The sequence below is a fragment of the Pelodiscus sinensis genome, chromosome 6 (genome assembly GCF_052426305.1).
Source record: "Pelodiscus sinensis isolate ZL-2025 chromosome 6, ASM5242630v1, whole genome shotgun sequence".
NCBI lineage: Eukaryota > Metazoa > Chordata > Testudines > Trionychidae > Pelodiscus > Pelodiscus sinensis.
Genome location: NC_143057.1, coordinates 82,478,420 through 82,504,244, shown reverse-complemented (window position 1 = coordinate 82,504,244; position 25,825 = coordinate 82,478,420). Strand labels below are relative to the sequence as shown.

Sequence of the window (25,825 nt, the reverse complement as noted above, 5' to 3'; positions counted from 1 at the left end):
AATAAGAAGGGCTCAGTAGGTTGTGATCCTTGCCTCTAGTAAAGGGTAAGGCGCTATGTGGAGGGTCACAGAGAGCCTCTGGGTCAGAAGCATTGGACCCTGGGGCACAGTCAGGGCTTTGCCACACTGTTTTAAAAAAATCATGAGATGTAATTAAATGTATTTTAATAAAAACTCCAGAAATATGTCAGGAAAAGTCTTTATTAATTCACCATCAAAATAAGGCTTGTGTCCCTTTACTTCCAGGAAAAGGAAATAGCCAAATACATGGTGAGGTGCATTACCTTTTGATGTACTCAAGGTTTAAAAGTACAGGAGTGTTTTAGAATTGCATTTAAGGAAACAGGAAGTTTGCATTGTATGCTAAGGACAAACCCTTAGTGCAACAGACAAATGTGCCCAATAAACTCACTGGACTTCAACCTTTAATGGATGTTATGGATTGTCTAAAAATATTTCAAAGTACTACTATTATGTATTTTTATATATCTTTTTAATGACTGTTCCCACTGACAATACGTTATCTTCTAATTTTCCTCAAGTTCAGGTGTTTTTTTTCAGGCATCTTATGTTCCATTTTACTTGTGATTTTTAAAATGTTTCTCATTTGCAAAGGCTTTAAATATGCACTTGTGCATATTTTAAAATACTTTTTCTCTTTGTCCTATAGTGGGCAATACATTAAATATTATTGGCAGAGTCTCCCAGGAAGAATCATTGATGTTGAAGAGTCATTATCAGTTGAATAGCTATATTTTTTTACAAGTTAAAAGTAGTTTGAGGTTCTCTGTTTTCTATTCATTCCAGCCCTCTGACAGTTTTTGAAATTTTATGATTTAGTATCTTGTATTTTTTGTACATTTTTTTTTTCTTTCCATTGCTGTGGAAAATCTTCACATGCAAACTTATTACCTTAGTAGTCTTTTCAGTGCCAAAGAAGAAGAAGAAAAACAAAAAAAATAGGGCGGGGGGATTTTTCTTTTATCTGTCCGTAATTCTAATGACACTTATAAAAAAGTTGAGGGAAACATTTTAACATACAAGTGATTTTAACTTGAGAGTTAGTTTTTAAATAACTATTTCAAATTTAATACAGTCTGTTTGTTTCCAACTTCTGCAGGATATATTGTGAAAATGCAGCCCTTAAGGAAACATTGAAACTCAGGACAGATGAGGTCAGAACTCTTAAATCTGAAAATGCAAGTGAGCAAACTCTACATCCTCAATACTTTTTCCTTTTTACAAGTACTATTTTTCATGAGAGACACAAGATGGGTGAGGCAATATATTTTATTGGACCAACTTCTGATGATGGAATGGACAGGTCCATAGAGCTCTTCTTCAGGTTTGGGGAATGTATCGAGTGTCTGAATACAAGTTGGGATAGATTGTTAAGCATAAGAGTTTTTTTGAATTAATTGAGATGGAATATCTGGGCCAAAGGTGTTAACATAGTCATTATCCAACATTAAACAATGTTAAACAAGATTTGGGGTTTGTTATATAGATACCAGAGCCTGCTTAGTACCATGGCAAACACTAGGAATGTGAGGGATAAACAAGTAAGTATTAGTTGTTTAGGGTGATGTTTACTGGTTGCAGTTAATCAGTGGGGGCTGGAGCAGCTCCCTTCCTGCTGTGGGCAGAGAGCTACTCTAGGCCATTGGGGTCTGCTGTGTCGTAGGCAGGGGCTGTCCGGAACTGCCCCGTCCGTGGTGGCCCAAGTGCATTGGAGGGAGGGGCTGTTCTGGGTGCAGCAGCAGGGTCGGTGCGGAGGCTGGGCTGGAGGACCCCCTCCTTAATTGGTTAATCAGTTAAACTTCATGTTTAACTGGTTAACCAATTAAATGAGATTTTACATCCCTAGCAAATATATTATTAAACATCCTTTTAGAAGGAAAGTCACCTTATTTGACAGACTCTTAGATGGTCTCAAATATGCTAATGACTGCTTTTCTGCAGGAAAAGAGTTATTTAAAGTGGGCTTGAACTATTGTAAGTCTTATCCCATTTCCTACCAGATGGTGTTTGGGATTCAACTTGAATTCATAGAATTGGTGATGTTATACAGGTACCTGTCTTTGACCTGGTCAAATCTAGAGATGTGAACGAGTGGTCAAGTAGTCCACTACCCAATAAGCAGGAGCTTATCAGCTAGTACTATTGACTACTCGGTCACCCTCGCCCCACCGCTGCTCTTCGCTCTTAAAGAGACAGAGAAGAGCCAGTGCACAGAGACGCTGGCTCAATCTCTGGTCCCTCGCCTGATCTCAGGAGAAAACACCGCCCCCCATCCCCTGCCGCCACTCTGCATTCTGAAAGGGACTGAGCAGCGGCAGCCAGTTCTGCGGGTCTCTCTCAGTACAAGCTCTCCCCCCGCCCCCTGCCCCTCTGCATTTTTCAAGGGACAGAGCAGCAGCAGCCGGTCCCGTGGGTCTTAGCACAAGCTCCCTTACCCCTCAGTTGCCACACTGCATTTTTAAAGGGAAAGGGGAGGAGGGGAGCTGCTCCAGCTTAAGCAGCTGCCGCTGCTCTTTCCCTTAAAAAATGCAGAGGGGCAACTGGGGGTGGAGGGCTTGTGCTGAGAGAGACCTGCAGAGCTGGCTGCCACTGCTCTGTCCCTTTCAGAATGCAGAGGTGCAACAGGGTGTTGTCCTGAGACCCGGCAGAGGATCAGAGATTGAGCCAGGGTCTTTGCGAGCCAGCTCCTCTCTGTTCCATTAAGAGTGCAGAGCTGGGGGAGGGGTTATGCTGAGACCTAGAAGTGAGTGCTGTAACTGTCTTTCCCTAATGAGTAGTTGAGCAGTCAATGGAAATGCCATCAGCTACACGAAGAGCACATTAATCGCTACGTAACATCCCTAGTCTGATCAGGGCATCCCTCAGGATCAGGATAATGGGTGTGTGGCAGCCATATTAGTTAAGATGGCTTGTGTTGTTCTTCCCTCCGTCTGTTCTTCTTCCCTCCACACAAGTCTCTTTGATTAAAGACTAGGGCTGTCAAGTGATTTAAAAAATTAATTGTGATTAATCGCGTGCACCTCCCCTTTGAAATGCTGTGGCGGCATTTCAACGGGGCAGCACTGCATGGAGCCTGGGATCAGCTGAAGTCCCCAGCTGACCCTGGGCTTCATGCAGCGCTGCCCCTTGGAAGTGTTGTGGTGGTGTTTCTAAGGGGCAGCGCATTAGGAGCCTGGGATCAGCTGGAGACTCCAGCTGATCCTCAGCTCCCCTGTTGCAAAGTCCCTTTGAAGTGCCACTCTGCTTGTGTTGCCCCTTTGAAGCTCCAGAGCAGCACTTCAAAGGGGCAGAGCAGCATTAATGCCTGTGATTAACTCATTAAAAAAGTTAACACGTTAATCCTGTCCCACGTTAATCGCAGGTGTTCATGCAGGTCAATTGACAGCCCTATTAAAGACCTAAAAAGGAAGTGATGGGTGGATGTTTGTATACTCCAGCTGCATTCAGTGACTTAGGGTATGTTTACACTAGTGTGTTATTTCAAAATTTGGCATTGTGTAGATGCACCAAATTTCAAAATAAGCTATTTCGTGTTTAGGGTACTGTGTAGATGCACTTATAGATGGCTATACTGAGAATGGTGGAGCAACAAGTAGGAACAGCTTGAAAGAACTCTAATTGTGATGTGAGGAGATCTGGGGATTAATTTGAGGAGCATCATAAAGCTGTAATTATGATATGAGGAAATGAGTCCCTGCATGTGTAAGGAAAGGAAAAAGATGCATATATACCTTGAAGTTCCAATCTGTATAATTTTAATACACAATGGTGTAGGTTGTGTCAGTAGCAGAACACTGGGATGTTTGTGCCAGGGATGTTGTCAGTAGGGAGATGGGATATGAAAGAAGTCTGTGGATTTAATGATGGATAGGAGAATGTACAGGTTTGGATGGTATCTTGTGTGCACATAAGAAGTAATTGTTTTAATTTTACAGGTGTGGTATTTTTTTCAGGAGAGTAGGCTCAGGGTATGTGTACACAGCAACATTATTTCTAAATAATTAGTGTTATTTTGAAATAACTTAGTATGCGTCTACACAGCAGGCAATTATTTCAAAGTAATGTCAAAATACTGTCAAGCAGGGCAACTTCTTACTCCAACTCCTGTAACCCTCATTGTACGAGGAGTAAGAGAAGTTGGAAGAAGAGTGCTCTATTTCAAAATAAGTGCTGTCTAGACACTCCCAATTTTGAAATAAGCTATTTCAAAATAAGCTACGCAATTGACGTAGCTCAATTTGCATAGCTTATTTTGAGTAAAGTCCTGCTGTGTAGATATACCCTCAGTGTTTCAGCATAGGAGAAATGTAGGTAGTACCTATCCTATATTTCCTACTTTTCAGAACTTTGAGTTTTATTGAACTTAATGTTCTGGAAGGGCATGAGCTATTGGCAGGCAACCTTAACTCTGTTTTAATAAAGTTTTTTTTGTCATTTAATATCCTAGGTCAGGCATGTCCAAAGTCCGGCCCGCGGGCCAATTGTGGCCCATGTTCCGGTTTAATACGGCCCCCCGGGTAATTTGGCAATATCTATCTTTTATGGCCCCCATTGAATCCATATGTATTGAGATGAATACATTGCAAAATCTCAGTTAATGTCAGTTGGTCTAAATCAGTTATAAATATATTTGGACACAACATGTATACTTGGTGTTATGTTCTTGTTCATATTTTTTGAACTTAAAAGTTGACAGACAACCTTTATTACCAATAATATGTAATGTACTTTACAATGTTCCTGACACATATTTCAGCTTCCTGGATTTTTTTTTTCATCTGGCCTTCAGATATGAAAGGCAGAGTGATTTAACACCTGTTTAGATTTGTCATCCATGTGACGAAACGAAAAGTATGCTCTTTGCAATAAACTTTGCATAAAATAGTTAACTTGCATTTAATTTTAATGGTTCAAAGAATGTCAGGCAAAATGGTCGGCCCTCACGCATGTTCACTTCATCAAATCTGGCCCTCTTTGAAAAAAGTTTGGACACCCCTGTCCTAGGTTTTAAATAGAAAGAGATCTGTCTCTTGGTAGGGGTTAATAGTCATTTAGGAAGTTTTAGTTTTTACCTAGGTTTGCAATTGATATACTACTCTGAGCAGGTAATAACCAAAAGGCTGAACTTTTATATAACGATTTTCATCAGTAGGCTTCAGATAAATTTGTGTCATCCCCATTTTTCATATGGGAAACTGAGTTACAGAGAAGTGAAGTGACTGGCCTAAGATCATCCTGCAGGTGACAGGACTAGGAATAGTCCTTCTCCAATAGTCTTGCCACTGCGTACTTACTATGTGATTCCTCAGTGCTCCTTCCACCTCTTGTACATTTTGTTGCAGCGGGATGGGAATAGGAGGTTATACTTTGAAATGTTTGTCATGTGTAGCTTTTAACAGAGCCAATGAGAAAAATCTTATGGTCTATGTCCCAAAATTTTGACTCTTTTTTTACAGTAACTTCAAGTATGTGAAAGATGAGCGTGCCTCTCCTATCTCTTGCCCCACCTAGTTTTCATGCTTTCCTCCCGTAGTAATTTCTTGTATATGTTTACATCTACCTGCAGTCTCTCCACCTTCCTCCTGTTCTCCAGTGACCTTTACCTGAACCCCCAATCCCCCTCGCCTTCACTACCATCCATCCCCACTTATCCCCTGTTCCTTGATGTGGCAGCAAACCCCTTTCACCTCTCCTCTCAGCAAACATTCATATCAGGTCTTTTTAATAAAAAAATACACACCCCCAAAGTAAGCACACTGACAGATACAAATTTTAGGAATATGCCATTCATCCTTTTCTAGGTTTTACCCGCAAAGGGACTTGAATGTACTCTGGTAGGATGTCAGATTCAACCGACTATTGCTTATCCCCTTGAGCTATGTGAAGCTGACAATCCTATTACATCCTCTGTCCATGCATTCTTAGTATAATCTATTGAACATGAAAATAAGCACATGAAGTTTGCAATGAGTTCAAGTGGAGAAGCAAAATCTTTTTCAACGGTTTTAATTTGATTTCTTCCAAAGGGCTGGTGGGAAATACTTGAATGTTGGAGACTGATGCAATGATCTGAGGGGGGGGAGGGGGAAAGGTTGCCAGAAATTCTCAACTTTATGAGAAGCTGAGGGTTTTTTTCAGGAATTTATTTTAGTAATGCTTTGATCAGATGGCCCCAAATTTGGATCATTAATGGAACCCTGTGACCAGCACAACAAATTACAATGCAATATGACTAACTAGCTGGATTTACCTGGTGTTGCTCGGGAAACCAGAGGAACAAAATTTAGAAAATTTAGGAAAGGAGGAGACCCTGAGCCAGGGGACCCCCAGAGCCACAGACCCTGGGGGCTGATGGCTCCTGGCCCACACCTGACCCTCAGAGAGCAGCAAGACCCTCCTCCCCTCAGGACCAAGCAGCCAGCTCCCAGGAGAACAGTACACAGTCATGCGGCCAGTATAAAGGGGACTTCTCTTTGCAAGGTTGGCTCAGGGATCTACCCGCCCTGCCTTGGCAAGCAAAAGCTCAGAGCTTACATCTAACCCCGATGGTTGGAACCAGATACAGAAGAGCCCCACTCACAGTACGAACAGCAGCTGACTGGCTTCACAGCAGTGTAACACATGGAGGGTTTAACCCGGCCCCTTCACCCTGTGCTGCAGCAGGCACACAGATTCCTTCTGCTCGGATAAGCCCAGTGAGCTGAGCAGAAAGGCTGGCCGGCTTTGGTTTTGATTTCCGGAGGGTGGGGGCGGCAGGTAGGGAGCGACCCCGGGTGGAGGGGAGGTTACATGCGGAATGGGCGCCCCAGCTCGCACCCGGGGCTGCAGATGCTGGGGGGGACAGGGCGGGTGCCCGAGCCATTGTGCGCATGGGGGTGGGGAAAGAGGGTTGGTTATGTAACCTCGCAGGTGGGAGGAGGCTACATGCAGGAGGGGTGCCCAAGTTCGTGCCCAGTACCGCGGGGGGCAGGGCGGGACCTCAGTCGGGTCCCAAAGTACCTTAAAACCTTCTCCTAGAGGAAAGGTTATTCCATGCAAAGTTTGGTTGCAGTAGCTCTTAGTGTCCAAGTTATTAGCGCACAAACTTACAAACATTCTCCTTTATATATTAGATGATGTAGATTTTAGAGCACTCTCTGAGGATTCAAGTTTTGAACAGAAAGCTGATTTTAACTTAACTGTAGGAGATCTGTCACTCTATTGTAATGTCTTGGTTAGTAAAGTCAGGTAGAGAGATTAGAAGCATGAAAAGCTAATAATTTTCAATGTTGAATTTCATAGTTTTGAATCAACAGCGCTTGGAGTTTCTTGCAATGCTTGATGTAAAACAACAGAAGATTATTCAGGAAAATATGTCCATTAATAAAAGTGGCTTTACAGAAATCACAGGTCTTGAAGTAAGTATGAAAATGTGGTGTTTTTTTTTTTTCATTTCAGTTAATGTGGTTGATTGGAAGATGTTTTTAAACGTTTTGTTTATTGATCAATTAATGAAATTTCACAAAATATTTCTTTCCAAATATTCATTTTCATACTGCATCAGAATGTATAGGTTGAACCTCTCTGGTCCGGCATCCTCGGGACCTGACTGGTCCAGAACAAGAGAATTTGCCAGACCAAGGGAGATCTCCTGCCACCGACCCCCAAGTCCATCAGCTACTGCTGGCAGGCTGCACCAGCAGGCAACCTTGCCTTGCCCTCCTGCCCAACTTGGCTGGGCTGCCTGCCTAGCTACTGCTGGCTCCCTGGGTGACATAAGTTCCAGCTCCTGTCATGGGGCTCTAGTTCTGCGCAGCTTGGGACAGCTGTGGGCTGGAACTCTGGCCCTGGCCCTGTGCAGCCAGGAGAAGCCACTGGGCTCTGACCCTGGTCTTACGCAGCCCCAGCCCTATGCAGCTGGGGGAAGCCATGGGAAGCTGTGGGGCTCCAACTCCGGCCCCGTGCAGTCCTGGCCCTGCACTGCCATGGGGTTCCAGCCTCAGTCCTGCACTCCCAAGGGTTGCTGGAGGCTGATGCCTGGCTCCGGTCCCAGGCTGTTCCCACCTGGGCTGCTGACTCTGACACCCAAACCAGCTGTGCCCTCCTGCCCCTAGGCTCCCGGGGTCTCTGGACCAGGAGCATCCACAGTCCTGTTACACCAGAGAGTGCCGGATTTTGGTGGTACAAGTTGTAGTGTGACTTTTATAACAAAAGAGAAATGCCTCCTGTTACTGACTGCATGCAGTAATGGTCTGTGACTCTTTCGGGCACTCTGCTTTGCTACTGTCATGGAAAGGAAGAACAGACTGAAGAAGCATCAGGATATCCTACTTACGTTAAGTTTAGCATGATCTTCTCAAGCATGGCACTTTTCTCTTACAAGAGGTAATCTCTTGAGATCTTCCAGGCACAGCATACACATGTTGACAATTCTTCTGACTGTCCTTATGCTGTATGGTGAAAGCCATGCTTCTAGCAGGCTCCTGGTCAGTTGAAAGCATTCCATTATCCTCTGTGTCATTCTGTCAGTGAGGCAAAAATGATGATGAACAGCTGAGAATCCAATTTATGTGATCTAAGGTCTGACAGATTTCCAGAAAGCCATCTGGAATATATCCAAAGCTTCCTTAATTTACCAGGAGGAAAATGCGATTGAGAGAAACAAATAGTATTACATGAGAGATTGTAACCACATTTCTGCAAGTGTTCATTCTAGCAAGATTACACTGTAATGGTCTCTTGATTACTTTGGCATTCAATTACAGTTAGGGAGAATGTTTTTAAAAGTTTTTCAGGGATTTAGAAACACAACTCCCTTTTGAAAGGCATTGGGATTTGTGCTCCTAAATCACTTAAGACATTTGAAAATCTGCACCTAAGCCTTTTAATAAACTCAATATATATAATAGTATCATTTCTTGGCCTATTAAAAGCTAAGATCACGTGTAGATATGTCCTCATGTGTTAACTATCTGCAGTAATACCTTGCTTACACATTTATCCAGGGAATAGCTTGGCATTTTTATTTATTTTAAAAAGAAAAGGGTTAATGCATTATGTACAAGGCTACAATTTTGTCAGAGATATTTTTAGTAAAAATCACGGACAGGTGTAATAGGGTTGCCACCCTTTCTTGTGAGCCTCCTTTCGGGTTGGGTATGTCCACAGTCTTTAAACCAGTCCCAGCCCTGCTTTTGGAAGCAATGGTTTTGTCCTCTTAGTCTGTTTTGGACAAATTACAACATGGTTTTACAAAAGGTAGATCGTGCCAAACCAACCTGATCTCCGTTTTTGAGAAAATAACAGATTTTTTAGATAAAGGAAATGCAGTGGATCTAATCTACCTAGGCTTTAGTAAGGCATTTGATACAGTACCACATGGGGAATTATTGGTTACATTGGAAAAGATAGGGATTAATATGAAAGTTGAGAGGTAGATAAGCAACTGGTTAAAAGGGAGACTACAGCGGGTCATATTGAAAGGTGAACTATCAGGTTGGAGGAAGGTTACTAGCGGAGTTCCTCAGGGATCAGTTTTGGGGCCAATTTTATTTAATCTTTTTATCGCTGACCTTAGCACCAAAAGTGGAGGTGTCCTGATTAAAATCTGCGGATGATACAAAGTTGGGAGCTATTGCCAATTCAGAAAAGGATCGGGATATCATACAGGAAGATCTGGATGATCTTGTAAATTGGAGTGATAGCAATAGAATGAAATTTAATAGCGAGAAGTGTAAGGTTATGCATTTAGGGATTAATAACAAGAATTTTAGTTATAAGCTGGGGACACATCAGTTGGAAGTAACGGAGGAGGAGGAGGACCTCGGAGTCCTGGTTGATTATAGAATGACTATGAGCCGCCATTGTGACATGGCCGTGAAAAAGGCTAATACGGTCTTGGGATGTATTAGGCGAGGTATTTCCAGTAGGGATAAGGAGGTGTTAGTGCCATTATACAAGGCATTGGTGAGACCCCATTTGGAATACTGGGTGCAGTTCTGGTCTCCCATGTTTAAGAAGGATGAATTCAAACTGGAACAGGTACAAAGAAGGGCCACTAGGATGATCCGAGGAATGGAAAACCTGTCCTATAAAAGGAGACTCAAGGAGCTTGGCTTGTTTACTTTAACCAAAAGAAGGCTGAGGGGGACATGATTGCACTCTGTAAATATATTAGAGGGATAAATACCAGGGAGGGAGAGGAATTATTTAAGCTTAATACCAATGTGGACACAAGAACAAATGGATATAAGCTGGCTAGTAGGAAGTTTAGACTTGAGATTAGATGAAGGTTTCTAACAAGTAGAGGAGTGAGGTTCTGGAATGGCCTTCCAAGGGAAGTAGTGGGGGCAAAAGATCTATCTGGTTTCAAGATTAAACTAGATGGGTTTATGAAGGGGATGGTTTGATGAGATAACATGATCTTGGTAACTAATTGACCATTCATTATCAGAGGTAAATAGGTCAATGGAGGGATGATAGGAGTTACTATAGAGAACTTTCTGGGTGTCTGGCTCTTGAGTCTTGCCCACATGCTCAGGGTTTAGCTGATCGCCATATTTGGGGTCGGGAAGGAATTTTCCTCCAGGGTAGATTGGCAGAGGCCCTGGAGGTTTTTCGCCTTCCTCTGTAGCATGGAGTACAGATCACAGCTGGAGGATTCTCTGCATCTTGGGGTCTTCAAAGTATTTGAAGGCTTCAATATCTGAGATATAGGTGAGAGGATTATTCTAGGAGGGGGTGGGTGAGATTCTGTGGCCTGCACTGTGCAGGGGGTCAGACTAGATGATCATAATGGTCCCTTCTGACCTTGAAGTCTATGAGTCTTCAGCTGGATCTCCTGACAGTTCAGTCCCTTTCTGGGAGTTTACTGATGTCTTACTGTAGATCCTTCCCTGTTAGCCTGTGTGTGTGTGTGTGTGTGTGTGGTGGCGGGGGGGAACGACTCAGGCCTGCCTGCCTAATACTCTGGGCCCTAGACTTTGTCACTGCTTTGCCCTTAAATAAAGGCTCTTCTCAACTCTGTTCCAGTAGCCAGCTAGTAGTTTTGCCTTGTTCCTCTGTGCTCATGAGAATGGGTAGCAGCCCTATTTCACCTGTCTTCTTTGCTACTAGCACTAGGCTATCTGTTGTGCTGCAGTTCCCTCAGCCAGCCACACCATCCATGATCCTCCAGTTCTAGAGAGGAACTGCCCTGTCTTTGGCTCTGCAGCTCCTTTTTATAGGGTCCTCCTGGGCACTGATTGGCTGCTTCCCTTGTAGCCACTCTAGCTTGCTTGCAGGATTTCTCCACTGCTCCTTACCTAGGACAAGTATACTAGGACACGGTGGCCTCCAGCAGAGGGCCTCTGGGTCTAGTCCACCCAGTTTCAACAGGTCAAGACCAATAAACTAAAATTCACGGAAGTCAAAAATAGCACAGCAGAATGAGGATGGAGGCGGGTCCAGAACCCTGCCCTGCTGCATGCAGCAGCGGGAGCTGCAGCCTCCTGCTCCTGGGAGAGGTCAGCTTCAGAACTGGGGTGATCCCCTTTATCCTGCGGAGCTGGGGGAGTTCCCCTCATTGCCCACGGAGATTGGGAACTATGAAATCCCCTGATGCCAATAGGGGGCAGGAGCCGGGAGCTGTGGGAAATTCCACGCACACACTATGCGGAGCTAGGATCACGGGGGGGCAGGGAAAGGGGGCGCTCACCTGCTTGTGATGACTGCATTAGGCCCCACCAGCCGTGGTGGCTGAGCAGCTGTTGGGATCCCTCCACCACCCGTGGTTGCTGTGGAACTCCAGGATCTCTTCACCTATGGTGATGGCTGCAGAGCTGTGCGTTCCCCCCCTTACTCGTTGGATTGGGAGCTGGGGGGGAGGAGATTCTCTGCCATCCACACAGGCTAGGAGCTGTTGTGGGATGGATGTCCCACTGTGGCTGGAAAGCTCCAGGTTCCCCCACTGGTGGCACTGGTAGCTTGAGCAATCTTGCTGGTTGCAGCAGCTGGTCTGTTGCAGGGGTCCGTCTGCAGTCCATAGTGACAAGGGTACTGCAGAAAGGTTCCCTGCTGCCAGCAGTGGCTAGGCTGCTTCAGTACCCCAATGTCACAAGGTTCTCTGGAGGTCACGGATTCTGTGACTTCTGTGACCTCTGTAATATAATCATAGCCTTAATTTATGCAGAATACATCTTTCCAGGTTTTATGTGTCTAAACAGGTGAATGCTCAAAAGGCGGAGGGGAGGTTATCCATGCACATGTCCCAAAATTAGAGTATAATATAGCAAATCGTCTCTGTCCCTGACTTTGGACATATTTCTGTTCAGGGCTTGTCTACATGGGGGACACTCAAGAGTTAACTTAACAGTGTGAAGTTAAAACACATTAAACTCCTATGGAGGTGCCCACCATCAGGGTTTACTTCCCTTCTCCTCTCCTCCCCAAGGTACTGCAAATATCAAATACCATACTGACATGATTAGTAACATAGAAATACTTTAAAGAGCAGGAGGAACAGTCGAAAAGGAGCTCAAGAACTTCCATGAGATGCATGTTATGAGGTTGAATAGTTCTTATCACTTGTTTAGTTTAGTCAAAGGTAAATGACGTGTGTGTAAGTAATTTAGGTTTCCCTATCCACTATTCCACTAATATTTCAAGGTATTGTTTATTGGTAAAAAAATCTAGATTCTTTAAATTACATTGTGTGAACATCGAATTGTTTGAGTAACTGGTGTGTAATGCTATTGGATTTTAAGCTGGCAGTTCTTGGAGCCTGCACCTGTAATGCTCCTGGAGGAGAGCCTTGTTCCTGTGCTAAAATGTCAGCTGCAACACGAAAGCAGCTTCTTCAGCTCAGACAAGAGGTAATATAGCTTAACTTGAATGTGGAGCAACATAGATACCTTTTTCATGAAAAACTTCAGAGAATATTTGCTGCTTGGGCAGTCTAGTACATTTCAAAAAAATAAAATAAAAATAAAACAGTGCTTTTTAAATGTCTCTGGAAGCTTTAGTGAATGCTGTGGTAATACAAATAAGCAGTAGTAGTAACACACTAGAAACTTTTGCTTGTGTAATTTTTTGTTTTACAACATTTATGTACTGGCAAAAGCCCTATTACAGTAATTCCTCATTTAACACTATAGATATGTTTCAGAAAATGATTGTGTTAAGTGAAAGTGTTATGCGGGGTCAATTTTCCCATTGAACATAATGGAAAAGATGGGGATTGCGTTTCAAGTGGAGGTGTCTGTTGGGACTGGGACATAAGGTTGGGGGGAGAAAGGGGACTGGGTTACAGCAGGGAGGGGAGGTGTTTGGCCTGGGGAAAGCGAAGGGGAGGAGAGGAGAGGGGGATTGGGTTAGGAATATGCCCCAGGTGACGGGGTCTGCCGGGACCCGCACTGCGTCCGGTGAGGGGGGTTGGGCAGGGAACGGTGCAGTGAGTGGCGAACCCTCTGCCGCTTTGCAGGGAGGCGGGGGAAGCCCCGCACAGCTGCCGGTGACAGGCCGGCTGGGGAAACCCAGCCGCTGGCCTGCAAGCAGGGGTAGCCCATGAGCATAGGTAGACTCGGCGGACACCTAGGGCGTCACCGGCCTGGCATGCCCTGATGATGACGTCACGAGGCGCCCGGACACCTGATGATGACGTCACAGCCATTGACGGCCATGCAGGCGGGGGCGCCGATCGCACATTCCGTCTGGGGTGCCAGCTGCCACAGCCAGCCTCGGACTGCCCCTGCCTGTAAGCGGGGGCGGAGGAGAGAGGGCAAGGTGTCTGGCGAGGGGGAGTCAGCAGGGAATGGTGCAGCGAGCGGCGAACCCTCTGCCACTTTGCAGGGAGGTGAGGGAAGCCCTGCGCTGCCGGTGGCAACGGGATGGCTGGGGAAATCGTGTTAGTCTGGGGACGGTCATGTAATTCAACAAACGTTCTCCCCCAAAAATCGCACTATCACGAAAACGTGTTAAATGAGGAATTACTGTATAAATGGAAATATTGGCAAAGAAGCACTTTTATCAGTACAGGTCGAACCTCCCAAATGCAGGATTCTGTGGTCCGGCAACATCCGTGGTCTGGCAGAGCTGCGGATGTTGCTAGACCAAAGAGCTCCCGATCCAGCTGAGACAATGCAGGGACTGGGGAGCCCTGGCTAGGCCAGGCAACACCTGAAGAGTCCCTGCCCTGGCATCAACAGGGCCAAGAGTGGCCGGGGAGTCCTGGCATCAGTGGGGCTAGGTGGTGGCCAGGCAGTGGTTGGGGAGCTCCGGCCCCAGCCAGGGAATCCCTGGCTGCAGTGGGGCTGTTGGCGACCAGGCAGCTCCCAGCCAGGAACCCCAGGAAACCCCCAGTAGTAGTGGGGGGTTGGGGTGAGAAGAGAGCCTCCACCGGGGAACTCCTGGCTGAAGCGGAGCTGGCAGAGGTGGGCATCCGGGGAAGCCATGGAATCTCCAGCAGCAGCAGGACAACCCTAGCAGCGGGGATGGGTGGCTGGGCAGCCCCAGCCAGGAACTCCGGGGAACAGCCTGTGGTTGCAGGGCTGGCAGCAGCCAGGCAATTCCCTTGGGGAACCCCAGGAGATCCTGGGGCAGCAGACGGGCAGCAGGAACAGGGAGCCCTACCTACCGGTCCAGCATTAGCAGGGCCAGAAATGGGGCAGGGAATTCCCAGGACAGGAACTGCGGGGGCAGCCAGCAGGGGAACACTGACCTCCCCGATCCAGAAAAATTCGCTGGTTCAGGATATCTCAGGTCCTGAGGGTGCCAGACCAGGGAAGTCTAATCTATACAGCATGTTTTGTTTGAGAAACCAGTATAAGCTATACCAGCAAAAGCACTCTTGCTTGTGTAAGCTGTATCTATAGTAGAAGGTTGGCCAGTATAGCTTTATTAGGAAACTGGCTAGTCATTTTACTAGATTTAGGTCCCCACTGGTAGGGAGAATTTAGCAGTTCCCAGAGAGAGGGAGGAGCTTCATGAGAGGCAGAGAAATCCTTTTGCTTCCAAATCAGTTTTTCAGCACTAATTTCAGGTATTCAGTGTGGCAATTTTACATGGAGGAAGATAGCACCCTAGAGATCAAAAATAGCACTTTTACGATTCATGCAATCTTATAGTCCAGGCATAATTTTTTCTTAAAACCAAGTTGCTGGTATTTTTAAGCTCCCCTCCTTCTGTGGAATTCAGAGGGACAACTCCCTTATTTTTCTTATAACCTTTGCCACAAATTACAATTGAGTGTGTGCAAGATGCAGCAGCCTTTAAACCTGTGTCCACATTTTCTCCAAATTTTAATTATCAGCTCTTTAAAAGTTGTGGTGGTTTTAAAGCAAATGGATAGTTTAAAATTATTGATCAGTAAAGGGGAAAAACATGAAATACATACACAGCTTCATAGCTTTTTTTCATTTTTCTGGTGCAAATTCACCATATCTGAATAGAACATTATGATCATTCCTAGGATTCAAAGAGAAGTTGAAAATAGCAGCAAATATTCTTGGCTGTATTGGAGCCCAAATGTAATCGGTTAATATAAGTTAATGTTTTATATGATATAAAAAAAGCTTGCTTTATCCACGAAAGGTTTTGTAAAACAAGACTAGATTTGCTAGATTTGATTGTATTAATCTTCGATTCAGTTGCTGCATCCCTTGTAATCCTTATAAGTGCCTTATGGGTACTCTAGTCCAATAGAGTATATATTGTGTATTATATTTAATTGACAGTGGAGCAGTGCTGCTCTTTAACAAGGACGTTCTTGGAATTTGACTTTAAAATAGAACATAGAACTTTCTTGCATATGTTCACAACCTACTTGTGACAGCTGTGCTAAACACAACTGGCATGCGACTCTCCTGCTTCTCTTTCAGCTGTCCTGGAGGGACGTAGTAAAACAGTTGTGTAAGAGAGCCAATTAGTGCAGATAACGTGTGTGTATGTATGCATATGTGTGTGTGTTTGTGGTGCGTACTAGGGCTGTTAAAAGTTTAACCGGCTGTTTACCCAGTAAGTTGATGCTTATTGGTTAATGGTGTTAAACTCAGCCAGCTCCTGGGAGGTGGCTTCATTGCTACAGTGAATCCTCCTTTCTGGGACCCATGCCGAAGGTTTCATTGCAAACTCTACCATATAAAGTGTTACGTATGCTCTCTTACTCTCTCTTGCTACGTCTACATTGGCATGATCTTGCACAAATACTCTTTAACGCAAGAGTTCTTGCGTTACAGTATTTGTGCAAGAGAGCGTCTATACTGGCATGTGCCTTTGCGCAAGAGATGTGCTTTTACGCAAGAGCATCTGTGCCAGTGTAGACGTTCTCTTGCGCAAGAAAGCTCCGATGGCCATTTTAGCCATTGGGCTTTCTTGCACAAGAAATTCATGTTGCCTGTCTACACTGGCCTCTTGCGCAAGAACAGTTGCGCAAGAGGGCTTATTCCTGAGCGGGAGCATCATAGTTCTTGTGCAAGAAGCACTGATTTCACACATTAGAATGTCAGTGTTCTTGCGCAAAAGCTCCCCAGCAGTGTAGACAGGCAGCATGTTTTTGTGTAAAAGCGGCTGCTTTGGCGCAAGATCGCGCCAATGTAGACACAGCCTCTCTGTAAGGATTTCAATCCCCACCTAACAATTATTCTTTTAGAAAGCTAATCTTTAGTTTTTCTTAAAAAAAAACAACAAAAAAACCACGATTGTTTTAAAGGCAGGACTAATGTCTTCACTTCCTTAATCGTATCTGGTGAGCTCCTCCTGTACTTCAATTCACCCAGGGAGGCCTCGTACGTGCATGGCTGAGTTGGCAATGCTCTTTCAATGATAGCATAAGATGTTCTGCTATACTGTATTAACAGACAGTCTGATTTTTTGAGACTATTTTGGCTTCCTGATTTGTGTAATGCATTCTAATTTTCCCTTAACTAAAAATAGTGTGATGCTCTGAAGAAGAGTAAAGAAGAAGCATATATAATGGCAGATGCCTTCAGAATTGCATTTGAGCAGCAGTTAATGCAGAGAAAGGACCAGGCTTTGCGGCTCACGCAAGTGAATAAGATCTGTAAAAAAGAAACAAAACTTATAAACTGGAAACGCCTCAGAGAGAACGGTAAATGTCATGTTTTATAATTTTTTATTGTTGGAATTTAAGAAAAATTAATAAGTATCTGTAGGAAAGAGGATAGATTTACTGAAGAGTTACAGCATTCTGTTTCATTACAACTGGGATCCAATTGCTGATGTAGGAATTCTGAGAATCAAGAAAATGGGAAATGTCATGTAAAAACTGCAAATACATCACAATATAGTATCATCTAGTTAGAGATTTTTCTGCTGGAGGTTTCACAACTTTTATTTTAGGTCTTCTGTATATTAATCACACTTGATTGTAATCCCCAGCAATAACTGTAAAAGCATATAGGATATACCAGTCTAGGTTTTTCAATTCAGTTTTTTTTAATCTTGTCTTCAAAGGATACCATCTGAATAGTATCACTGAAAAAAATCTTTAACTATGGCACTTATAACATTGGATATTAAAATTGCAGGGATTAGCGAATCTCTCCTATTTTACACCATTTATTATATTTGTTTTATCTTGTGCACTCAGCTTGAACCATGAAAATAGACTGGTCTTTTTATCAATCTCACTTTTAGGTTATTCTATTGTAGCATAGTGTAAATATTATAAATATTGCAGAGGAAATGTTTGTTCTTTTTTGAGTAATGTTCCACTTCAGTTACTTCAGGTACACATGTGCCTCTTGAACCCTTGATTGGAGATTTTGCATAGGCAGTATCTGTTCAGATCACACATGCTTTCTATACAACCTCATGTTACACATCATGGTTATATAACAGGCAAATCACCCTCAGTTCCTTTTTACAACCTGAGCCTAAGATGGAGCTCTAGCATGTTCAGATTGTGCATGCCCCATGTGGCAGTGGCAGTCCCACTCCTGGGTCCCAGACCCTTGTTCCACCCACTGTCCTGCAGTTTAGGGGCCATGGTACAAATCCCACTTGCCTTTTCTCAGTGTTTTCCTTCTGCCCCTTGGCAAAACAAATTGGTGTTGGGGCCGATGCCCCTGGCCAGTTGGGGCTGAGTAAACAGTTCTTCTCAGACACCTGCCAAAGTTTCTGGCCACATGGGGGGAAGGGAGTATCCAAACAGTCCCTGTCGGAGCCCCTCACAGCCTTTGGCAGTGCTGATGTTGTTCTGCTCAGCTTCTCTGATTCTCCTTATCAATTGTTAGCTCCTCTCCATCTCCACTCTCCAAACTCCTTCTCCACTCCCTCTCCTCCTCCCCCACTGGGAAGCTTTTTAAAGAGGTCCTGTGGCACTCTGAAGTCAGCTCACCTGGCCTTTAATTGATTTATAGCCGCCCTGCCTCAGCTGCTCCTAATTAATGAGGGCTGTTGCTATTTTTTCTAGAGTTGCCTTTCTCCCCTTCTATCGAGCCCTTTAACCTGCTCTGTCACATCTGTCATCTTTTGCTGTTGTTCTCTGGTTAGTTTAGTGCACGGGTCCACAACCTTTTCAAACCAAAGAGCCAAACTACGTCAAAATTCAGAACAAGTGGTGAACAGAGAGCCAATATAAGATTGCCCATTTGCATGACTGAAAATATACAACTTAATATTATTGATAATTGACATGATGATTAAGAATAGCATAAATGAAACATTGTACTCGAGGACTTTATTTAATGGGTCTTCTGCTGCTGCATCTTTTTGCACATTTTTTTGAAGTTTACATCATACTGGTCAAATTCAGCTTCATGCACTCATTCAGGCTGTCTTGTGTCAGTCTTGAGCGCAAATTACCTTTGATGTGATTCAAATGAGAGAGAGCCTGCTCACACACATAGGTGGACCAAAGCATTGAAAGTAAGGCCTACCTGACATTCTGCATGGTGTATGACAGGAAGTTCTTCCCAGCTTTGCAGAATCAGATTATCATCATGCTCCTTCACATCAGCTCATTTGTGCAAATTTGCCAATTCTGTACGTTGCCGAGCAAGGCATTCTTAATCAGAATGCAGCTTGATGAATTTTTCCATCCAGATATCCGACTCCTTGAAATCTGCTATTTCCATTTCCAAATTGCTGACTCAGATACAGGAGGCCCCCAGCTTGCAACTGCCTGAGATCCGACCTCCCGCACTTACAACCATTTTTGTAAGTGTGGAAGGGGCCGAAAACCCCTGACTTCCATTCTTGGCCCGCATTTATGACGGTGCACGGCACCTATCGTTAATGGAGATTCAAGTTATGACTCCCACAACTTGTGACACTTCCCCCAGAACCAATTGCGTTGCAAGTCGAGGGCCTCCAGTACCTGGAATGACTGTCAGATCTAGTTCTTCAATGGATGCTTTATGTGGACGAATCATAAACTTAAACAGAGCATTGTGTTTGTAAAAGTGAACAATACAAGACTTGAATACCATCAGGAGCTCAGAAACAAACCTGGCAAGCTGCTGCAAATCAAGGCTGTTGTTTGGATTCTCTCTCTGACACAAATCACAAAACATTTGTAATCTTTTAGAATGTGCCAGTCTGTCCATCTCATTATCTTTGATGAAGACAGTCTATTTTGACTCATATCTAAACACTGCCTGTTGCAGAGTTAGGACTGTATTTCCTTGCCCTCGTAGCTTAAGGTTCAACTCATTCAAATGACCAGTAATGTAGACGAGATAGTAAAACTTGAGCAATCAGTCTCAGTCTGAAAGCTCAGGGCTTTTGATACCCTTCATATACAATTACTTAATCTTATTAATGCAGGCGGCAAAACGAGACAAAACTTGGCCATGAGATAACCAGCCGAACATTGCTCTGCATTATTAGATTGGGGTATTCAGAATCTACTTTCTTGAGCAGTGATAGAAATTAATGGTTATTAAAGGCTTGTGCAAGAATCCAATTGACAATGTGAACAACCAGTCCCATTACATTTCTGAGTTCGGTTCCACAAGATTGCGCACAAAGTGCCTCCTGATTCACAATGCAATGAAAGTTCAAAAGTGGGCAGTTCAGCTGTTCTGACAAAAGAGTAAGAAATCCCCTGTATTTGCTGACCATGTAAGGTACACCTAGTCTGTACACACTAACAGAAGATTATCCAACTGTATTTCTTTCTTGTTTACAAAGTTCACTACAGTTTTAAGGATGTCTTCAACCCTTGCTTGATTTTTCATTGGCAATATCTCAGTCATTTCTTCATGCACAGCATTTCCACAAATATATCGTCCAAGAATACACAATGATTAGCATCACACATGTCAGTTGTCTTGTCCAAAGGAAGCAAAAAATAAGTAGCTGTACTCCAGTTTTGCATTTGTTCCTTGTCAATTTGATGGTCCATTTTCATAGCTCTGTCATGAACTGTATTTTGGGAATGAGAGAAGAGCCATATTTGATTCCATACTGAGCCATATTTAGCTCTAGAGCCATAGGTTACAGACCCTTGGTGTAGTGTGTCTAGTTTCATTGATAGCCAGTCTAAGTGCTGCTATTGCTTGGAGGAATTCTATGTATTACAAAAGTGGCTTTTTCTTGGTTCTAAAATCTAGAGCATAGAAAAATCAGACGACCAAACTGATGCTTTGGATGATGGACTGTTCCCTGCAGCCTCTTCTGAATTAGGCCAAGGGACTGGCTCCTATACATCTGTCTCCAGTGCCCCTTCAATCCTGGCTAATGTCTCCTCTAAGGGGGAGAAGAGAGTGAAGGACTCAGGGAAGATACTAAGGAAGAGGACTCTTGGTCTCCCACCACAAGAATTAGCTCCCCAAAGGCGCCAATCTCCTGCTAAGTCCACATTGTCAGATGCCTTGCCTCCTTGACTCAGTATCACATAGGTGAAGGACTATTTGTTTGGTATCTGTGTGGCTGGGAGATCTTGGAGCACTTTAGAGAAGCACAGCTCCTTGATACCATCTGTGAAGGTCAGAGTGGCCGAGGACATCCACTCCTGCAGAACGGCATCACCTACATCAGACTTAGCAATGGTGTCCTGTATTTCTGGTTCATCAGTACCAGCAAAATCAAAGCACCAGATACCGTCAGCCCCAGCATCTAAATGCTCCAGATGAACATTACTCTTCATTTCAACTGCTGCATTAGTACCAATTTACTTGGTACCACAGGAATTCTGCTGTTTCAAGAATGCTGACTCTCAATATTACCTTGTGGGATTCTCCATCCTTTTCTGTTGGGTCCCTCTGCCCCATTAAAGAACATTGAGCAAGATAAACCAGATGGTCTCCTACTTTTCGATGCAGAATTTCCCCCTGCATCATGACAGGAACTCATACTTTGACAAGAATTCTTATCCATATCAGGGATGGTGGGATCAGTCTGGGGTATCACCCCTCTCCTGTAGCAGCCTCCACAGTGGCTACACTGAAACATTTGCACAGCATATTGGCAACAATTTGCCATACATCTGATTCCATTGCACCACAAGTTTGTGCAGCTCTATATACCGCTGATGTGTGCCATGAGGTTGTGTAGAGGGCATGGGTAGGTTGTATGGATCCTGCAGGAAATTTGCAGGAAATTAATGATTACTCTGATGTCTTTGTTCACTAATTATGTGTCCTGATCATAAAAAGAATTTAAAATGTCCATACCCTTTATTTTTATCTTCATTTAAATTAATATATATAATATATATATATATATAGTAGTTTAAGACTTATAAACTACTTACATTTCTTTCACAAAATCTTCTTTAATCTAGCATACACAGTGTCCCTTTTTTATAAAAACAAAACCCAAAACAAATAGGAATTGTTTGTTATAATAATACCTAGCCTCTTATGTGTGTTTTTTTTTTCATCGGTGGATGTCAAGAATTTCATAGGCTTTAAACAAGAGCCAAAATGAACTTCTCATGCAGTTCCAGAAGTTTCCATTTTGTTGACCCATATTTGCAGCCAAAGATTATTTTATCATTGGTGTGGGCTTGGGCAGCATTGCTTGCAAAACCATTTGCCATATTGTGTCCAATGAAAGTCAACTATAATTTGGATTACTGCTTTATAAGGTGGTAGTTCCTTCCATATCTTATTTTGTAAATGTACATTTTATCCCAAAGTTAGCATCTTGTTTGCTTAAAGAATACTAGTTTTTTATGTCCTTGTGTATTTCAAATGAAGTCTGTTCCTTTTTTCAGGACTTGGTATGGTGCAAGGGAACAAGAAAAATCTGGGTCAAAAGTTGACGGGTATGCTTATTTCTGATACTGACTGTAGGAAAATGGAAGACTTGGATAATCCTCATGAAATCCTTAGGATGCTAATAGATTTGGTTAGTATCTTAAAATCTTGCAAAGGCATATTGATTTAAGTTACCTTAGTTCCCTCTGATCAAACAAATACTGTTGACTCTCATATGATGTAGTTCTAAGGAATAATTTATAAACTAGTTTTCTTTTTTCTTTTTAATGTGAATACAGCTGAATGATAAAGAAGAGGCTTTGGCTCATCAAAGAAAGGTTAGTTATATGCTAGCTCGTGCATTGGAAGAAAAAGAAGATGCATCAATGCACAGTAAAGAAAACAGTTTTTCAGGAGAGGGCATTACTCTGAAGAACCATCTGGATACGGCTTCAGAATCTCACAAATCAAATGATCTTGCATATTTGTGTTCTCAGAACAACACTTGCTCAATTCTCAACACAAAAATACATCAAAATTCTACAAGAGCACTTCAAAAGTCACATTCCTGGCCATCCAGGAATTATGAAGAAAATTATATGCAAAGGGTAGATGAAACCACAGATATGAACTGTGCATATCAAGAGCACTTAGAAGAAAAAAAACTTTGTGATAGTGCCAAAGTACAAGGAAGCCTTGCAGAGGATGTCAGAGACGGCACTAAATTTAAACTTTAATTCTGGAATAAAATTCCAGGAAATATGTTCTATGAACTACTTTTCTAAGAAACATATTTTAATACTTAGGTTAAAAAGTAGTAAGTTAGTATCTTGTTAGCATAGGTGTGGGGAATCTTTTTTGGGTCAGAAGCCACTGACCCACAGAAAATCAGTTGGCGGCCACACAAAAGTGAGGAGCAAAAAAACCCCCCAAAACAAAACCCCTCACTGATGGGCTTGGGTGTGGAGTCGGGGAGTGAGGAAGGGATGGGTGGGAAATAGGGTGCAGTAGCGGCCTGGGAATGGGGGGGTCTGGGCGGGAGGAGTGGTGCAGAGTCTAGACAATGTGGAGGCACTTACCTGGCGCAGCTCCCTAAGGACACACATGGCTCCATGTCCCCTGCTGCTCCCAAACACTGCCCCCTGCTGTTCCTATTGGTCGCAATTATGACCAAACAAAGTGGCATGGGAAAAGCCGCCAGGCAGCACTTTGCTGCCCTGCTATTTCCCCAGCCGGCGAGATGGGGAGTGGCAGTGCATGGAGCCACTTCTTCCCCCCCACCAGTCAGAGCCTTTGGGTTGGGTCCAGCCATGGCTTGCCTGACTCCGGTCCTGTGAAGCTCAGGGCTACCCTTTTCCCCCCACCCCTGCGGTAGGGAGTCCTTGCTGGTGCTCCAGCCCCATGCAGGGGGAGGGGAAGGTGCAGGACTGGAGCACTAGTTCAGGATCTCTGATGGTGGGGGGTAAAGCCAAATCCAGGCAAGCCAGGGGCTGTATCCAGTCCCAGGGCCTTACGTTCCCCACTCCTGTCCTGTTAGACTTTGTAGGCTATCTGTGGGTTTTCAGTGTGCTTGCAACTAAGAAAAAAAAATAAGCCAAAAGTTTTTGAATTAATGAAGGAGGCTTGTTTTCGCTGTGGGGATGGTTTTGTCTTTCACCTGTTCTTTCCCTCTTACGTCTGATAACTAAAATAAAGATTTAAAAAGTCACTTGATTCTCTGCCAACTCTGCCATGTACTTAAAAGGAAGATACAAGAAATGTATCTTTGGAAAACCAATGCTGTGCTATATCTGTAGAACATTAATTCATGTTGAAATACATCAAGCATTGCTACAATTCTGTATATACCACACAGGCTTTGTCTATACTACAGAGATTTTTTTCGGAAAAATGGCCGTTTTTCAAAAAAAACTTGTGGAGCATCCACAGCTCAAGCGCATTTTTGGGCAAAAAAATTGAAAGAATGGAGGGGTTTTTGCACAATTGGTATTCCTCTTTCTATGAGGAAGAAGCTTTTTTGCAAAAGAGTTCTTTTTGCGCAAAAAGAGGAAAATGCACAAGTACCCTGGTGGCCATTCTATGCATACCAGTCAGTGCTTACTTTTGAGAGAGCATTCATGCAGTCTGAACGCTCTCTTTCGCAAAAGTCCATTGCTTTTTCAATGCGCTTTTGCAGTGTGGATGTGCTCTTGTGCAAGAAGTTTTTGTGGAATATTTCTTCTGATAAAAGCTTCTTGCGCAAGAAGCCTGCAGTCTAGATGTAACCACTGTAGCAAAGTCCATTCCAGACTGAAGTTCCAACAAATAGGTTCATGGTTTCACTGGTTTTGTTTTATTATTATGTAAGTTATCATGCCAGTGTTTTGACATACCTTATGATTAGGGCCCTACCAAATTCATGGTCCATTTTGGTCAATTTCACAGTTGTAGGATTTTAAACATAATAAATATCATGTGTTCAGCTATTTTAATCTGAAATTTCAGTGTGTGGCACATGTAGGGATTTTGACCATAAGGAGTTGTGGATGTGTTGCAAGGTTATTGTAGGGTGGGAGAGTTGTGGAACATCTACCCTTACCTCTGTGTAGCTGCTGGCAGAAACATTGCTTTCAGAGCTGGACAGCTGTAGAGCGGTGGCTGCTGGCTAGGATCCAAACTCTGAAGGCAAAGCCATTGCTGGCAGCACAGAAATAAGAATGAGGTGGGATGGAATCACCAACTTTACTTCTGTGCTGCTGCCAACAACATCTTCGGAACTGGGTACCTGAACGACCACAACCATTCTCCAGCCATTCAGCTCTGAAGGCAGCACCAGAAGTAAGGGTGGCAATACTGCAAACGCCCCCTAAATAACCTTCTAATCCCCTTGCAATTGATCCCCCTGCAACTCTCTTTTGTATCAGGACCCCCAATTTGAGAAACACTGCTTCTTTTCTGTGAAATCTGCATATTATAGAATAAAAGCACACAAAAGACTAGGTTTCACAGTTGTGACATTTTTTCATGGCAGATAATTTGGTTGGACCCTACTTATACTAAGTTCCTGAAACTACAGTTAAACAGAATTTTGATTAGCTGTTTAGACACTTTGTAAAAGTTGATCTATTCTATAGTGACAGTTTTGTTCAACGAACAGTTTTTAACTATGTGCTATATGTGTACTCGGGCCAATTCTGATGTAATTGAGGATGCATGTATTCAAACAGGGAACTAGTAAAAGGAACAATATACTTTTGAAGATTTGAGCTCGGTTAACAATTCAGGCAATTAGGAATGATCAGTAATTTCTGCTCAAGAGAAACGATTCATAGAATTATAGGACTGGAAGGGACCTCGAGAGGTCATCAAGTCCAGCCCCCCGCCCTCAAGGCAGGACCAAGCTCTGTCTACACCATCCCTGACAGATGTCTATCTAACCTGTTCGTAAATATCTCCAGAGAGGGAGATTCCACCACCTCCCTTGGCAATTTATTCCAATATTTGACCACCCTGACAGTTAGGAATTTTTTCCTAATGTCCAATCTAAACCTCCCTTGCTGCACTTTAAGCCCATTACTCCTTGTCCTGTCCTCAGAAACCAAGAGGAACAAATTTTCTCCTTCCTCCTTGTGACACCCTTTTAGATATTTGAAAACTGCTATCATGTCCCCCCTTAATCTTCTTTTTTCCAAACTAAACAAGCC

General features: G+C 43.5%; 1 protein-coding gene across 2 annotated transcripts in view; it reads left to right on the top strand.

Annotated features, from left to right (window-relative positions):
• Positions 1 to 25,120, top strand: part of CCDC125 (coiled-coil domain containing 125) — a 41,945-nt gene extending 16,825 nt beyond the window's left edge. For both annotated transcript variants that reach the window (XM_006124319.5, XM_075932230.2), the window contains exons 7-12: positions 1,121 to 1,203; positions 7,303 to 7,418; positions 12,744 to 12,851; positions 16,909 to 17,083; positions 22,160 to 22,293; positions 22,442 to 25,120. In XM_006124319.5, coding sequence (XP_006124381.4) covers positions 1,121 to 1,203; positions 7,303 to 7,418; positions 12,744 to 12,851; positions 16,909 to 17,083; positions 22,160 to 22,293; positions 22,442 to 22,879 — 1,054 coding nt within the window. In that variant the 3' untranslated portion in view covers positions 22,880 to 25,120. The remainder of the gene's footprint in view (positions 1 to 1,120; positions 1,204 to 7,302; positions 7,419 to 12,743; positions 12,852 to 16,908; positions 17,084 to 22,159; positions 22,294 to 22,441) is intronic.
• Positions 25,121 to 25,825: the final 705 nt, after the last annotated feature.